At 53.3% G+C, this 16,348-nt stretch overlaps 1 protein-coding gene across 2 annotated transcripts in view; it reads right to left on the minus strand.

Annotated features, from left to right (window-relative positions):
- ITGA3 (integrin subunit alpha 3) overlaps positions 1–16,348 on the minus strand; it is a 30,706-nt gene that overhangs the window by 2,341 nt on the left and 12,017 nt on the right. For both annotated transcript variants that reach the window (XM_027034043.2, XM_027034044.2), the window contains exons 6-25: positions 15,945–16,031; positions 15,348–15,555; positions 14,694–14,890; positions 12,673–12,761; positions 12,409–12,545; positions 12,151–12,237; positions 11,098–11,165; positions 10,888–11,024; positions 9,974–10,123; positions 9,781–9,878; positions 9,301–9,448; positions 8,992–9,060; positions 8,291–8,370; positions 8,105–8,182; positions 7,441–7,543; positions 7,038–7,220; positions 6,719–6,841; positions 5,992–6,105; positions 4,463–4,561; positions 338–463 (exon numbers count right to left, since the gene is read on the minus strand). In XM_027034043.2, coding sequence (XP_026889844.2) covers positions 338–463; positions 4,463–4,561; positions 5,992–6,105; positions 6,719–6,841; positions 7,038–7,220; positions 7,441–7,543; positions 8,105–8,182; positions 8,291–8,370; positions 8,992–9,060; positions 9,301–9,448; positions 9,781–9,878; positions 9,974–10,123; positions 10,888–11,024; positions 11,098–11,165; positions 12,151–12,237; positions 12,409–12,545; positions 12,673–12,761; positions 14,694–14,890; positions 15,348–15,555; positions 15,945–16,031 — 2,381 coding nt within the window. The remainder of the gene's footprint in view (positions 1–337; positions 464–4,462; positions 4,562–5,991; positions 6,106–6,718; positions 6,842–7,037; positions 7,221–7,440; positions 7,544–8,104; positions 8,183–8,290; positions 8,371–8,991; positions 9,061–9,300; positions 9,449–9,780; positions 9,879–9,973; positions 10,124–10,887; positions 11,025–11,097; positions 11,166–12,150; positions 12,238–12,408; positions 12,546–12,672; positions 12,762–14,693; positions 14,891–15,347; positions 15,556–15,944; positions 16,032–16,348) is intronic.

Genomic DNA, 16,348 nt, shown 5'->3' on the forward strand with positions numbered 1-16,348 from the left:
CTTGCCAGCAGCACTCATGGGCGGGGGCTTAGGGCTGCGGAGCCCGGATGCCTAGGCCCCCGGCCCCAGCCCCAGCTTGGTGGTGTGGCCGGAAGCCAGAGCTTCCTGGCTTCTCCTTTCCAGCTTGCAGGTCCCCCCCCATTAGCCAGGCAGGAATATCCTGGTGAGTGAGGTCAGGATGGGACAGGGGGTGCGACTGGCAGCTGGGGAGAAAGGTGGGGATGACATGGGGGAAGGGTGGGGGAGACGTGAGGAATGGGGTGAAGGGAGGGCTGGCGAGGGTCTGCTGGCGGGAGGTCCCAGAGTGGAAGTCCCAGTGGTGGTCTGGGGTCCTCACCTTCCAGAGCAAGAGGATGATCAGCCCCAGAAGCAGCAGCCCGGCACTCACGGCCACAAGCACCAGCCATAGCTCGATCTCCGCTGGCAGGTCCTCCACCAGCTCAGAGTCAATGTCCACGGAGAACTGGCGAGCGAGCGTGGGAAGAGGCTCAGCCCTGTGTCTGCCCCCTGGGGCCCCATGCTGGGCCCAGGACCCTGCTGTTTGACCTGCTTACCAGCAGGGGGCACTCCGGGACCAGAGAAAGCCCCTGCCCGCCCACTGACAGCGGCAGAGGCCTCCATTCTCTCTGGTTTTCCCTAGGTGCTTGCTAGTTTCCCTAGGTCCTTGCTGCCAGGACCTAGGCAGCAAGGACCAGCGTCAGATCTGGGAGGCAGCCTGGAATCTGGGTTTGTAACCTACCCATCCCGGCTTGAGCCCCAGCCCCATCCTGGATGAGCTGTGTGTGTGGCCTTGGAAAAGTAATTCGTCCCCTTGGAATGTACATTTCATGCTCTCTAATAGGGAGATCATCATGCCTACCTCACAGGACGGCAGAGCGGCCAAGAGCATGGGTTCTGGAACTAGACTACCTGGGTTCAAGTCCCACGTGTGCTATTCCTTAGCTGCGTGACCTTGGGAGAGTTACTTAACCTCTCTCTGTAAAATGGAGACTCTGAGAATGATACCTACTTCAAAAGTTACTGGGAAAGATTAAATGTGTTTGCCGGATACATAACAAGCACTCCACAAATATTTACAAAAAAATAAAGAATGCAGAGCTTATAGCACCATATTTCTTCCCCTACAATGTGTATGTATATTATAATATAAAATTATATTACATATATTACAACATGTTATATAATCATACATTATATTATATACAATGTAAAGTATATATTATAAAATATATTATACAATATTGTTATAATTATATATAACATTATATATAATATGATATATAATACATAACATTGTAATATAATATACCATACATAGTATATAAATGTTATATATGGTATTATAAAATTATATTACATAATGTATATATATTTTTATACATTTATATTTATATATTTATATTACATTACTTATTTATATACATAATGTATATATATTTAAATAGAGAAAATTTTTTTCTGACTACGACTATATATCATTCTTTCTTTTTTTTTTTTTTCAATATATTTCTTGGGGCACCTGAGTGGCTCAGTCGGTTAAGGGTCTGACTTTGGCTCAGGTCATGATATTGCAATTGGTGGGTTCGAGTCCCGCATCACGCTCTGTGCTGACAGCTCAGAGCCTGGAGCGTGCCTCCAATTCTGTGTCTCCCTCTCTCTCTGCCCCTCCCCTGCTTGAGCTCTGTCTCTGTCTCTCAAAAATGAATAAACGTTAAAAAAAATTAAAATACGTATTTCTTTAAATGTTTCCTTATTTTTGAGAGAAAGAGAGAAAAAGAGACAGAGTGCAGGCGGCAGAGGAACAGAGAGAGAGAGAGAGGCAGAATCGGAAGCAGGCTCCAGGCTCCAGCTGTCAGCACAGAGCCCAACGCGGCTCGAACCCAGGAACCATGAGATTATGACCTGAGCTTAACCGACTGAGCCACCCAGGCACCCATCATCTGTATTTAAACAAAAATAATCAAAATAATTTCTAAAGAAATAATCATGGGGCAACTTATGGCAGTTACGCGTCGACTTCGGCTCAGGTCATGATCTCACAGTTAAGGGGTTCGAAACCCGTGTCAGGCTCTGTGCTGACAGCTGGAACCTGGAGCCTGCTTCAGACTCTATGTCTCCCTCTCTCTCTGTCTCTGTCTCTCAAAAATAAATAAACATTAAAAAAACTTAAATACAGGGGCGCCTGGGTGGCTCAGTCGGTTAAGCGGCCGACTTCAGCTCAGGTCACGATCTCGCGGTCCGGGAGTTCGAGCCCCGCGTTGGGCTCTGGGCTGATGGCTCAGAGCCTGGAGCCTGCTTCCGATTCTGCGTCTCCCTCTCTCTCTGCCCCTCCCCCATTCATGCTCTGTCTCTCTCTGTCTCAAAAATAAATAAAACGTTAAAAAAAATTAAAAAAAAAAACTTAAATACAGATGATATAAAGAAAACGAAAGGTTCCCAGTAATCTTACTTCCTAGAAATAACTCTCCTCAACATTTCAGTGAACCTCTTTCCGTATTTTTTAATACATATGTTGAACATACACACTTTTTTCTCCCACAGAAATGGGGTCTCTGTGTGCTGCACACTCTTCTGCGACCTGCTTCCTCTTTCGGTTTTATTATCATCATTTTGTGATGTCAATTAATAATGATCAACCTCATCTCTTCTGAGGACTGCATAGTCATTCTAGAAAATGCACCACAATTTATTGAACCAACATCCTAGCGAAAGACATGCAGACTGTTTCCAATTTCATGCCATCATAAACAACGCTTTAAAATATCCTCGTATATTTACATTCGCCTATTCATCCTGTTAGCTCTTTAAGACGTAGTATCATGTGCTGCCTCGAGAGAAGTGTGCATTTTACACTCTAATAGATATTGACAAATGCATTTCCAAAAAGAATCCATCAATTTATACCCTGACCAAGAGCATTTCCTTCTACCTCGTCAGCACGGACAGCGTTATTCTTTTTAATCTTTTCCAATCTGATAGGAAGAAAAAAAAATCTTGCTGCTCTTACTTTTATGTCCTCACTATTGAGGTGACTATTTCTAGTTCACCCTGTACACTGTCCATTTATCTTTATGCTGCCCTATTTACCTTTACATATTAAAAATTGGGCGCCTGGGCGGCTCAGTCGGTTAAGCGTCCGACTTCCGCTCAGGTCATGGTCTCACGGTTTGTGAGTTCCAGCCCCGCGTCGGGCTCTGTGCTGACAGCTCAGAGCCTGGAGCCTGCTTCGGATTCTGTGTCTCCCCCTCTCTCTGCCCTCCCTCTGCTCACGTTCTGCCTTTCTCTCTCTAAAATAAATAAAAACATTAAAAAAAATTTTTAAATACATCTATACCAACACTTCACCATATGTGCTATAAACATTTTTAAAAGCAACCTATCGGGGCGCCTGGGTGGCTCAGTCGGTTGAGCGTCCGACTTCAGCTCAGGTCATGATCTCGCGGTCCGTGAGTTCGAGCCCCGCGTCGGGCTCTCCGCTGACAGCTCAGAGCCTGGAGCCTGTTTCAGATTCTGTGTCTCCCTCTCTCTCTGACCCTCCCCCGTTCATGCTGTCTCTCCCTGTCTCAAAAATAAATAAACATCAAAAAAATTTTTTTTAAAAATAAAAATAAAAGCAATCTATCATTCGCCCTTTTAGTTTTTTTATCATCAAATTTTTTTAAAACTTCACATGATCTAACTTGTCAAATACTTCCTTTGCTACTTCTGGGTGTAGTAAAATGACTCCCTCCCCCCATAACTAAAGATTACTGTTACATTGTTTTCTGAGTTTTCTTCTGGCATATTAAGTTTTATTTCCTATATTTAAATATCTACTCTAACTCAACTGTATAGTTGGTTATCATGTGAGGTAAGGGTTTGTCTTTACTTCCCAAATGGGCTCTCCCAACCCAGCTTAATAACCTAACTTCTTCCGCTGCTTAAAAGTGCCGTCTGCGTAATAACATAAATTTCTGTTCTGTTCCATCGGTCTTTCTGGCCCTTCCCCCACTACCTTAATTTATTTTAGGAAATACACCATAATATATTTAGCCAACCCTCCCTTCAGCTCCCGAGTGTATGTCCTCCACCAAATCCTTTTCACAACAAATTGTTAACAATTTTGCCTTTTTTTTTCCCCCTCCCCGATGTAGCTCGGAACCAAGCTGGAGAACTTTGTTCTCAAGTCTCCACGGGGAGGCAGGTCTCCCCAGAGAAGCTGTGCAGGTCCAGTAAGCTCAGGCAAGGGTTCTCAACCCTGGTTGCGCATTAGAATCCCCGAGGGGCCTTTTACACATACCCAAACGGGGTCCCCACCCCCACAGACTCCGATTTCATTGCTTAGGGGTGCAGTCCAGACCCCAGGGGCCCTCCAGAGGATTCCCAGGTGCTGCCACGACTCAGAACGACACAGCTGAAGAGAAGACGCACTGTGCTCCCCTGCCCCGGCCAGGTACCCCTGCTTTCCAAAACGCTCACTCACCCACACGGTCTTGTTCTCCATGCTGATGGCCGGGATGCTGGTTCGGAGGAACAGGGTAGCCCAGCTGCTTACCCTGACCCTGTCAAAGTCTCTGTAATCCTGGAAGCAGGAGGAGGGGGAGGGATGCATTAAAAGAAGCGGCTGAAGCCCCTCTGAGCCTCCCTCTTGACCCCGAGCACCCCCCCCCCCGACCAGGGTACCCTCCCCCAACACAGCATCTTTAAGAGGCACCCAAGGGACCTGAGAGCCAGGCGTCTCCACACAAATGCACATCACCCATTCATTTCTTTTTTTTTTTTTTTAACTTTTTAAAGGTTTTTTTTTTTTTTATTTAGTTTTGAGAGGCAGAGAGAGACAGAGCACAAGCAGGGGAAGAACAGAGAGAGAGGGAGACACAGAATCCGAAGCAGGCTCCAGGCTCTGAGCTGTCAGCACAAGCCTGACACAGGGCTCGAACCCACAGACTGTGCGCTGAAGTCAGACGCTTAACTGACTCAGCCACCCAGGCGCCCTTCACCCATTCATTTCTGCCTCAGGTCCTATGCCGGATGCTGCAGACAGCAGAGACAAGGAAGGTCACAGTCCAGGTCAGGTCTCTGGGCTAAATCTGGCCCGTCACTTGCTTTTGTAAATAAAATATTTTTGAGACACAGCCATGCCCATCCGTTTAGATATTGTTTATGGCAGCTTGTGCTACAATGGCAGAATTGAATAGTTACCGCAGAAACCGTCTGCCCCACAAAAGCTGAAAAGATTCATAATCTAGTCGTTTACAGAAAAATATGGTCTAGGTGGCCCGAGGAGGCCGGTACAGGAGTAACTGTAACCTAGAGCAGAACGTGACCAGTGGCATGTGCAGCTTCTGAGAAAGTTCTGTGGGTAGGGGGTGTCTGGGTGGCTCGGTCGGTTACCGATTTCGGCTCGGGTCATGATCTCACGGCTTGTGAGTTGGAACCCTGACTCAGGTTCTGTGCTGACAGCGCAGAGCCTGCTTGGGATTTCTGTCCCCGCCCCCCCACCCCTCCCCCATGCTCTCTCGCTCTCAAAATAAATAAATAAACATAAAAGAAAAAAAAAGTTCTGTGGGTGTCCAGGGAGAGCGTTTGCAGCTGGAAAAGTCAGAGAAGACCTCACTGGTGGTGAAGCATCTGGGGAGAGCCTGAGGGCCGAAGAGGAGTTTTCATGCAGCGACAACAGAGGGGGAAGGACCAGCACAGCAAAGGCGTGGACGTGGGAAAGCAACACACACACACACCAAACAGAATGACGGACACACGAGAGAAGGTCGTTTTGGCTGGAGACGGACATTAGGTCATGTCCACACGCAGACACATGAACTAACGCTGACAGGCATACAGTGACAGGTGTCCCATTCGCCGCATGTTAAATACGATGCTGTCACTGAGGCACGCACGCACGCACAGGCACGCATGTGCACCTAAGGCCTTGCTGGGACCCTGGCCTCACCCTCTCCCTGATGCTCTCCCCACCCTGGTAAGGGGCAGTGACCTCCAGATCCAGGCACTGACCTCGATGAAGGTGCTGTTCCACACTCGTGCCTGCACCGTCACATTGGTGATGACGGGGCTATCGGGAATGAGGCACTCCAGCCACACACAGCGGGTGCGGTCACTGCCACAGCTCTGAGGTGGGCAGGGAATACAGGACATGAGACGGTCTGGGCCTCCACATGAAGTCCGATCCCTTTGTATACAAATGGAGCCCAACACCCAACACCCCCTTCTCAGCCCCTCCCACACTGAGCCTTTGTTCACGCCAGCACCTGCCACCTGGGACACCACCCCCTACGTCCCCCAGCTAGTCCTCAACGTGCTTCCCAGGCCTGTTCCTCTCTCCCTTCCAGCAGAGGGCGCCCCGCACCACCCACATCTCCCTGCCCAACCGCCCCCCCTCCCCCTTGCCATTCATCCTGTCTCTCCCCATTCCCCAGTCCTCATGTCCAAGGCTTTAAGCCGCTATGTCACCCTCAACAGGATGGGGCTCTCAGGAATACGGCCAGTGTCTCTTCCTTTGGCCCGCTGAATTGGCAGCAAGGAGAGTAGGATAACCACTGAGGCAGGAGATGAGTCTCCTCCCTCTGACTAGGGGCTCCTCAAGCCACGGGGTCACATCACCTCATCAGACTGGGGGCTCCTGGTGACTAGCACCCATCAGCCTTGCTTCAGTGCCCCCTCGTGCCCACATAGGCTGTGATGAGTGGGGATGGTCCCTTCCAACCTTGCCCTGGCCACTCACCAGTTGGGTCTCAGACTTGGCTTTCTTGGCAGCAGCCAGAGTGACTGGCGGGGGACCCTGGCCTCCCCCTGGGTCCAGCTGTCGTCGCCTGCGCTGTGGAGATGGTGGCCTGTCCCCAGGGACCTGAAGAGGGAAGAAGGGGTCGGCTAGGAGAAAGGGGTGGGAGCAGAGTAGGGGGGAGGGAAGGGGGAGAGGTAGGCTCCTAAAGGGGTATGAGGAGAGGGAGGGCAAGACCGCCCTTCCTCCCTGCAGCATGCAAATGAGGTGCAATGCAAATGAGATGTAAATGAAAGATCCCCGAGAGAGATGGTGTCCTTACCGAGAGAGTGAGATTCAGAGGGTTGACAAGGTCTCCAGGTGGTCGGCAGGGCCAGGACCCATTGCCGTGGACGGTGATCTCTGTAGGGTACAGCAGCCACTTGCCATTGATGACTTCGTAGGGCCACTCCAGCCCTAGGACCAGGGTCCCCAGGGCTGCCAGCCCTTCCCCCATTGGGCCCACCTGTGGGCACAAGGGGTGTCATGGCCACCGCCTCCTGGAAGACCACCTCCATCTCACCCATCCCAACCCTCACACCCTCAGACCCCAGACCCATCCCCCCCCCAACACACTTCCCAGCAGGGGACTTCCCAGCAGTCCCCACTTTTAGAGCTCCGTGATAACCACAGATTTCCAGTGGTCCAGCAGTCCCCGCCCAGGGGAGTCCCAGTGGCCCCCTTACCTGGAACTCATACTTGAGGGGGCTTCCCACATCCTCCACAGTTTTCATGCCAGACTCGCCCATCACTGTTCCCCCAAAGAAGCTTTGTAGCCGGTGACTCACCCTAAGGGTAAGAAAGACGCTGGAGTGAGGGGGTGGGAGGGGCCCTGGCAGAGGGGCTGGGCACTGAGGAAGGTGAACCACAGCTCCTCCAACATCAGGCAGACCTGAGAAAAATCCCTGCTTTGCATTTACTAGCTGTCTGCTAGTTATGCCTCAAGCGAGTGATTTATGCTCTCAGAACCTCAGTTTCCTCATCTGTGAAATGGAGTTAATAACACTTGCTATATCACGGGGCTGTTGTGGGAAGTCAGTGAGCTGATGTATATAAAATTCCTAGCACAATGAGCTCTCATGAAATGGTAGGGCCACACCAACACCTTAGCCCCAGGGTTACTGATTCCTCCACTGCTACCTGCCTTGCAAGGAGACTGATAATAATAATAATAATAATAATAATAATAATAATAGCGATTGTTGTTGTTAAAGGAAGGGATGACCCAGGGGAAGTAGAGGCCTGAGGACACCAGGTCGGGAGAGGTGTGTCCGAGGAGCTTGGGCGCCACATTCAGGACACAGAAGCCCCAGCCCAGGCACAGCAGGCTGGGGCAGGCGTGGTACCCACATGCTGAGTGAGGCCTGGAGCGTGTAGTCCACCAGCAGGGTCAGGGTCATGGGCCACAGGTTGTCCTGGTGACTTGACCTGGGGAGGGAACGCAGGGGGTAGGGGAGATGTGTCGGCTGAGGCTGGGGCAGGAGGAGGCCCCAGGGCGCCTCACTCCTGACACAGACTGGTCTCAAGGTCACTCACGTGGAGAGCTGTAGCTGCGCCTGGAGTTCCCTCGTGTGCAGAGTCACTCCGATGACCTCGAACGTGATGAGCAGCTCCATCTGCCACGAGGGCCGGGAAGGCAAAGAGGGGCACTTGGGGCCGGGCAGGAGCAATGCCACGGGGGACAGAGGGACTGAACCCTACCCTAGGGAGTTGGGTCTCTGGCCGCCACCCCCGCCCCGTTGTGAGCAAGGGGTCTCCACCTGGCCACCTGTGTCCACTCTTCCGCCTTGCTAGCCTCATCCTGCTTCCCTTTCCCCTTCTTCTCTGTCAATGACATCTCCGATGCTTTCAAGCTACAAGACTTTCAGCAAGATACTGTACTTTCTAAGCCTGTATTTTCTTTCTATAAAACAGTATCTACCTCCTCAGAAGGTTGTGAGAATTACAGCATAAAAAAAGTGCCAAGTGTTGGACTCAGGGCCTGGCACATAGTAGGTGCTCAGCAAAATCCAGTTTCCTCACCTCCACCTGCTCTAGCTTTGTGTGTAGCTCCCTAGTGGCCCCGTTTTTCTTAGTCTCTGGGTCTCTCCTCTTGCCCCCCTGTATCTCCCTGTGTCCTACCCTGGCTCTTTGCTTCAAGGAGGCCTGGGAAGCAGGCAGGCAGAAGCAAGGTTAAGGTGCTCATCAGAGTAGCAGCCTGGGACCCACAGGGCTGGGAAGGTCTGGCCAGCACTCACCCTCTGGTTCCGTTTGAAGGGGTTCCCCAGCTCACAGACGATGGTCTCATTGGCCTGGCACGTCCCAGCCTGAGGAAAGAGGACAAATCAGGTCAGCCCCTTCCCTGTGACACTGGGTCTGATGCCGGAGAGGCTTGAGCACCGGGTTCCCCTAGCATTAGGGACGCTGCAAGCACCTGAGGAAGCCCAGCCCAGAGGAAGGAGGGTGGACACACGACAAATAAGAACACATGTAAACGACATGCATATAAGCATGCAAATGCTCGGCGGAGCCCCAGTTGGGCTCTTTGCTCCGCGGAGGGCACTCACGGGGCGCACTGAAGACAGCAGCAGGGCGGGAGGCACCTCCAGGGTGAGTAGCGCCTCGTGGGCGTCTTCCCCAGCCCGCTCCCTGCTCCGGGTGTTGGTCACGTTGATGCTCAGGTGTAGTTTCCGGACGTCTCTGCTGTAGTGCAGCCTGAGGCGGGAAGGAGACCAGGGTGAGCCCAGAGCCCCGCCCCAGGCCAACTAGCCCCGCCCCCCAGGCCCGCTGGTGAGGAAAGCCCCTTCTCGGGACAGCAAGGCCCGGCCCTCTAGCCTCCCCCGGAGAAGAAAGCCCCTTTCCTGGCCGGTGAAGGCCAGCCTGAGCACCCCCAAGGTCAATTAAAGCCCCGCCTTTCCCTGAGGCCCCTCCCCTCAGATCTTCCGGGGTCCCTCTGATCCCTGACCTAAAGGGCCCCGCCCCTCATCTTCAGTTACCCAATGAAGCCCCGCCCCGCCCTTGGCCATTCAGCTTGGCCTGGAGCGCACCTGCTCAGAGGCTGCCCCAGCTCCGACACGAAGGCCGCCTGCATCTGCAAGTTGCTGTCGCATATGTTGTCCTGGCCGCACTCCTTCTGGAAGTGAACCTGGAGGAGGCCGGAGGCGTAAGGGCCCACCACCCATACCGCTCTCGCTCCACAGCCCTCCCGGGCCCCGCCCTTCCGACCCTGGCCCCACCCACCTCGGTGTGGTTCTCCAGGGCCTGTGCCTGGTTTAGGACCGGGTACGCGTCCAGGGACCGCAGCCCCAGCCGGGGGCGCTCAGGCATCCGTAAAGGTAAAGAGTAGTTCATGGAAATGATGATGGGACGGAGTTTGTCGCGGACGTTGTCCTGGGGAAGGCGGGTGGGTTGAGCCCAGGGCTGCACTCCCCTTCCCCGCCCCCCACCCCGGGTTGAACCCTCACACCACACTGAACCCTCAAGGGGAAACTGAGGCCCCTCCGCACTGAAAAACCCCGATGGGACTCCTCCTCCCCAGAGATGGGGGGGGGGGGTTGTTGAGCCTCCCTTCATCCCCGAGGTCCCCAGGTTGTGCTCTCTCTGTTTTGTTTATGTTTATTTATTTTTGAGAGACAGAGACAGAGTGTGAGTAGGGGAGGGGCAGAGAGAGAGAGAGAAGGACACAGAATCTGAAGAGGCTCCAGGCTGTGAGCTGTCAGCACAGAGCCCCACGCCAGGCTCAAACTCACAAGCCCTGAGATCATGACCTGAGCCGAAGTCGGACGCTTAAGCTTAACCGACTGAGCCACCCAGGCGCCCCCGTGCTCTCTCTTTCAACCACGATATCCTAGAGAAGGGCTGAGCTGGTCCCCCGGTCACAGGCCTCTTTTTCTCCCAGACACAAACTAAGCCAAGAGTCTCACACCCCTCACTTTTCTCAGGGGCGATGAGCCCTTTGGCGCCCATGCTCCCTCCGAGGGTCTCTCTATCATATGCTGCTCCCTGTACCCCCTGCAGACCAATGGCCTTCCAGGCCACCCTCCCCCTCCTCTGCCTCTGGGGAGATTCCAATCCCTCCCCCCTGACCTGGTGAGACTCTAGCCATCTCCTGCAGAGATCCTGGATCAGTGTCCCACCCCTCGCCCCTCCCTCACCATCAGGAGCAGTTCCAGCTTCTGGCAACGCATGTCTGGCATGGAGAAGAAGCCATGGAAGACCGCTGACTGGCTGCGTGCAAAGCGAAGCCTAGGCGGCCGGCGGTCCCGGTCGGCCTCCAGGGTGTAGGCCAGGGCTGGAGGTGGATGGGGTGGTTAGCGAGTGGCCAGGTAACCACGCTCCTCCCCGCCCCGCACCCCCACACTCACTGATGTTTCTCCTGTAGTTGGGGTTCCCGGCACTCTGGTTGTAAGCAAAGCACAGCTCCACCTGCACGCTGTTGGGAGGCAGGAGACACATAGGAGGGCCTGCTCACAGCGGGACCCAGTTATCCAGGCCCTGGCTCTCACCCCTGTACTGGGCAAGGGGAAACCAGGGCCCTTAGAAGGAAAGGCAGGGACAAAACTGGGGAGTCCACACAGCTGGTTTGGGGTGTCCCTGGTTTCTTCCCTCCCCACTCCCATTAAAGCCATAGAACACAGGGTTAGAGGTCACCAGTTGGGAAACTGAGGCCCTGAGAGCAGAAAGAGTTGTCTGAAGTCACCCGTTGGTTGGTGCCCTGCCCAGTCTTGTATAGGACCTGCTGTCCAGATCTCTTTCTCCCACTCACCCCTGCTCTCTGCTCTGTGGCCCTTTGCCTTCTGATCCAGGCCTCATTCACGCACAGACCCCGGGGTCATCACCACTGTTATTACTGTCACCATCTTAGCAACTAACACGTTCTGAGCACTAGGGTGTACAAGGTGCCGTGTGAAGGGCTTTGTGTACGTTATCTCATTGAATTATCACAACAATCCTGCAAGTTGGTTATTATTGTTAACTTTGTTTTATAGGCAACGACTCTGAGACTCAGGGGGATTAACAGTTTGCCCAAGGTGGCTCTCTGTCCTGTCCCCCTAAGTGTCTCCCTCTCCCCTCCTCCTCTAGGAACCCACTCCCCAGAGCCCACCCCTGTATACCACTGCAGTGGGCATAGCTGGGATTTATTCAAACACTGCAGTCCAGAGCTCCCACTCCAAACCCATGCTCGACTACCTCCCCCCCCCCGCCCCGACCAAAGTGGGTAATTTGCCTATTACCTCCTGCAAAGAAGTCGGCTTTTTAATGAGGTTGGATAGGAGGGGCAATGCTTACCCCAAGAACCAACCCTCTAACGGTGGGATATCAGGAGTTGCCAGGGGAGGGGTTTGGGAGCCAGGGTCCTTCCTGGCGTGCTCCTATACAGAGAAGTGGGTGGACAGAGCAGGGGCTGAGAGTCTTACCAGGAGGTAGCTGTGCAGAGCGCAGGGTCCAGCACGGATGGCCTGGCTACCAAGGTCTTGTGGAGGATGTTGATGACCGGTCGTGCCCTGCAGGGAAAACACACAGACGCCAGTGCCTCCTGCCTGCCCCCTGTCAGGCCAGGCCTGGGGCTCATGCTTGCATGGACCCGGTGCCCAGAGATGGTGGACAGAGGTGGGGCTCCACGCAGACAGGGCTGGAGGAGAGAAAGGCCCCCATCTACCATTGCCCTGGCTTACCGCAGCAGCACAACGTGGTCTGACAGACTCCCCACTAGGAGGTCTGGGTAGAAGTTCTCATCCACGTCCATCCGTCCACTCAGTGAGTAGCCAAAGGTGGCCAAGCCAGGCAGTCCCAGCTCCTCCCCAGGGATCACCTGGAGGCAGGGGGAAGCGGTGGGGACAGGCTCAGGGTGAGCTCTGGGGAGTAGGGCAGAGGGGGAAGAGGGAGAAGGTGTCTGCGGGGAAGGAAGGCAAGCCCCCTTTGTCCCTGTCCATCCATACCTGCTGCGGCTCTCTGAGGAGCCCCCTGGAGCTGCTGTGATAGATGTACACTTTGCCCAAGCCCTCGAATGGGGCTCCCACAGCAACGTCTGGGGAAGAGAGGCAGGACGGTTGACTCTGGGTACTGTGGGCCCCCTGTCCCTCCAGCCTTGCGCTCCAAGGCCACAGGGGCCAGCATGAAACTGACCTCACCCTGCCAGGCGGTGCTTCAGAACATCGGGGAACAGAGCTCGATGGCTGGGGATTAAAACCGGGACCATCGTGAGCCCAGTTGCTTCCTTTTAAAGTAGGTCTAGGAGAGGCAAATGACTTACCTAAAGCCATACCGCAAGTTAACGCCAACGGGCAGACCTAAACTCCAGATTCCTGAGGAAGCAGACTCAGAAAACCCCAAATCACACAACTAATGAGTAGAAAAGAGGACAGTTTGAGTCCCTGTCTGTCTACCACTGGGGGCTGGAATTTTAATCACACGATAACTTTTCTTGTTAAGGTTCGTTAGACTTCAGACTTTTAAAATTCTAACCAGTATTGGGGCGCCTGGGTGGCTCAGGCAGTTGAGCGACCGACTTTGGCTTAGGTCATGATCTCACAGTTTGTGAGTTCCAGCCCCGCGTCAGGCTCTGTGCTGATGGCTCAGAGCCTGGAGCCTGCTTCTGATGCTGTGTCTCCCTCTCTCTCTGCCCCTCCCCCACTCATGCTCTGTCTCTGCCCCTCCCCCACTCATACTCTGTCTCTATCTCAGAAATAAATAAACATTAAAAAAAATTTTTTTAATTCTAACCGGTATTTCCACAAATAAGCCCCGAATGTTTTATGATCTTCTTAAATTTTACTACACTCTTTCTAGTTTGCCATTTTTGATCTGACGAGGCCTAGGTAACCAGAAAGCGAAGCTTGTTAGAAAAGTATGTAAAGGAAAAGTAAGTAGGTCCTGAGTAGAAACCAGACAACTCTTCTATCAGTAAATGCTTAGGCTTTGCTAACCGAACTTTCTAGCACCTATTTTGGCTCTTTAGAGGCTCCTCTGCCTTCCTTTCAGTTCTCAGGTATGTTCTGGGAAATCAAGGTTGTCAGAAAAAGTGGTTTCCAGATAAGCCGGGTGCTCTCATGGCAACCAGGCTCTTCCTTAATCTGTCCCCTTTCCTTGACACCCCAGGTCTAATTGGTCCCCAAGTCCTGTAGAGCACTGGACACCCTCTATATCTGGGCTCCCATTTTGTCCCAGCCCTTAACACCCCACATTTGATATAATACGTTCTTGGGGCACTTGGGTGGCTCAGTCGGCTAAGCATCTGACTTTCGCTCAGGTCATGATCTCACGGTTTGTGGGTTCGAGCCCCGCGTCAAGCTCTGTGCTGACAGCTCAGAGCGTGGAGCCTGCTTTGGATTCTGTGTCTCCTTCTCCCTCTGCCCCACCCCCCCCCAACCCCTTGCACTCTGTCTCTCTGTCTCTCTCTCAAACATAAACATAAAAAATATTTTTAAAAAAGAATACATTCTTGATCTTAATAGCCCAGCCTTGCTCTCCCCCAATCATTCCATATCACCCTCCAGAATCATCTTTCAAGGTACCAAGCTATCAGATCACATCCCTGCCCCAAAACCTTCTCTGGACACCCCTCCGCCATTACCCACACGTAAAGCCCCAGTTCCTCTGCCCGGCTTTCACAGCGTCTACCCCGTCTCCACAAGGCCATTCCGGTCTCATCTCTGACGTGAACACCCCACATCCGCTCAATTTGGGCAGATGAGGGCAAGTACCCCATGCTCATGTTCTGCCCCTTCTGTTCCCCTCCAGTGTGCACACTCAGCCCAGACTCCGATGCCCAGTGGTACGTCCACTCCTCCAGGAGGTCCACCGAGCTTGCCTCTGGTGGCTCCCTCCGCACAGCCTCTCTCTATGACTGCTGTGAGCTCCCTGGCCCTGGGCCCCAGTCTCCTTTTCAGGCCCTGCCAAGGCTGGTATGCGGCTGGCACTCAGTCAGTGGGTGTGCTGGGGCAGGAGTGCTGGCTCATACCCTGGAATCCGTCCTGGTTGATGTCACCAATGCTGGCCACAGAGAAGCCAAAGGCAGAGCGACTGGGGCCGTGAAGAAGGAGGGAGGGGTGGGCAGGGAAGGAGGTGCCTGCCTGGTTCATGAAGACATAGACGGCACCCCCCACCTCTTCTTTCCGCTCAAAGTAGTACGGGGCGCCCACCAGGAGGTCCTGCCACCTGCACAGGAGAGAAGGAGGGGAAATGGGAGTGTGGGGTCAGCCTCCAATATACAACAGAACTCTTGTTTAGCAGGTCCAATTGTGCCAGAACACACGGCTATACAAATGGCATTTCTGGTCACGTGAAGGACATGGGACGGCCAACATGACCCTTTAAGAGGAACCGTGTGTCCTGGAGAAGCCACGGAGCCGCAGATCACACCCAAACAACCCACATCCACTAGAACCATAAACTGACAAACGCAGACGCAGGTGTCGTGCAATTGACATGTAAATACCTGGAATCGCCTAGTGTCTAATTGCAAATCAACGCGCAAATTTGACTTGCAAATCCCTGTAAACAGCATGCAAACAAATGAACAACCGCAACCCTCCATTTCTCTGCCCTGTGGCTTGCACAAGCCTGCCCCCCTCACCATTCCCCCTGGCCCCCGAGAATGTCCCTGGATTCTCACCCATCATTGTTCAGGTCTGCCAGGGCAATGGCGCTCCCAAAATAGGCGCCCACCTGCGTGCCCTCCAGCACCTGCCTCCGCCGTAGGTCTCCGCCTGCCTCCTGGCTCAGCAAGAAGACAGCGCCCATATGTCGGTGCCGTGGGGCACCCGTCACAATCGTGATGTCCGTGGGGTGCAGGATGGCGCTGCCCACCTGTACTGTGTACCCTGGGACGAGGGGAGGGTGGTCAATCAAGGCTCAGTACACTTTGTCCCCTTCCACTCTGGACCCAGCCCCCCCAAATCCCCCAAATATCTTCTATTCTCTATCCCAAGTTGGGAAAGAAAGTGGACCGTGGACACCCAGCCTCCAATCCTGCCCGCACACTGGACTGTGACTTCCGTGAAGGTAGAGACCTTGCATCTCGGGTGCTCAGAAGAGGCCCGGCATATAGGTGGTGCTCAACGGGCGTGTGCTAGTTGAACTCAATGGCCCTCCTCACACCTGCACTGTGGCCTCGCTGTCGTACCAGGCACTGAAGGTGAGAGGCCAGCAGGCTAGGAACTGAGCCCCTTTCTTCCTCTTCCACCCAATGAGCCACCACAGCAGGACTCACCAATATAGAGGTTTCCTTGGTCCTCTGGCTCCTTGTAACTATATTCGGATAAATCCCAGTCCTTCCGCTGAATCATGTAGCTGTTTCCTTCACAAGAATTTCCGGGAGGGGGAGGAGAGGAGTTTAGATCACCACTGTCTTCATCCTCCCTATCGAGGTCCCCCTGCCACCCCTACCCCAATAAGGACAATAATAACCCCTTTTATTTGTGAGCCCTTTGCCATTGGCAAAACCCGTCCCCTTTATTTTAATAATTCTGTGAAGTAGAATGATGATGCCCGTTTTACAGATGAGAAAAACAAGGCTCGGGGATGGGAAGCAGTTGCAAGAGACACGGCTAGAATCTGGTCATCCAGGCTCCTGGATACTAGATGACTCTTCCCTCACTCTAGACCCCGAGGCCA

Source organism: Acinonyx jubatus, chromosome E1 (genome assembly GCF_027475565.1).
Source record: "Acinonyx jubatus isolate Ajub_Pintada_27869175 chromosome E1, VMU_Ajub_asm_v1.0, whole genome shotgun sequence".
Lineage (NCBI taxonomy): Eukaryota > Metazoa > Chordata > Mammalia > Carnivora > Felidae > Acinonyx > Acinonyx jubatus.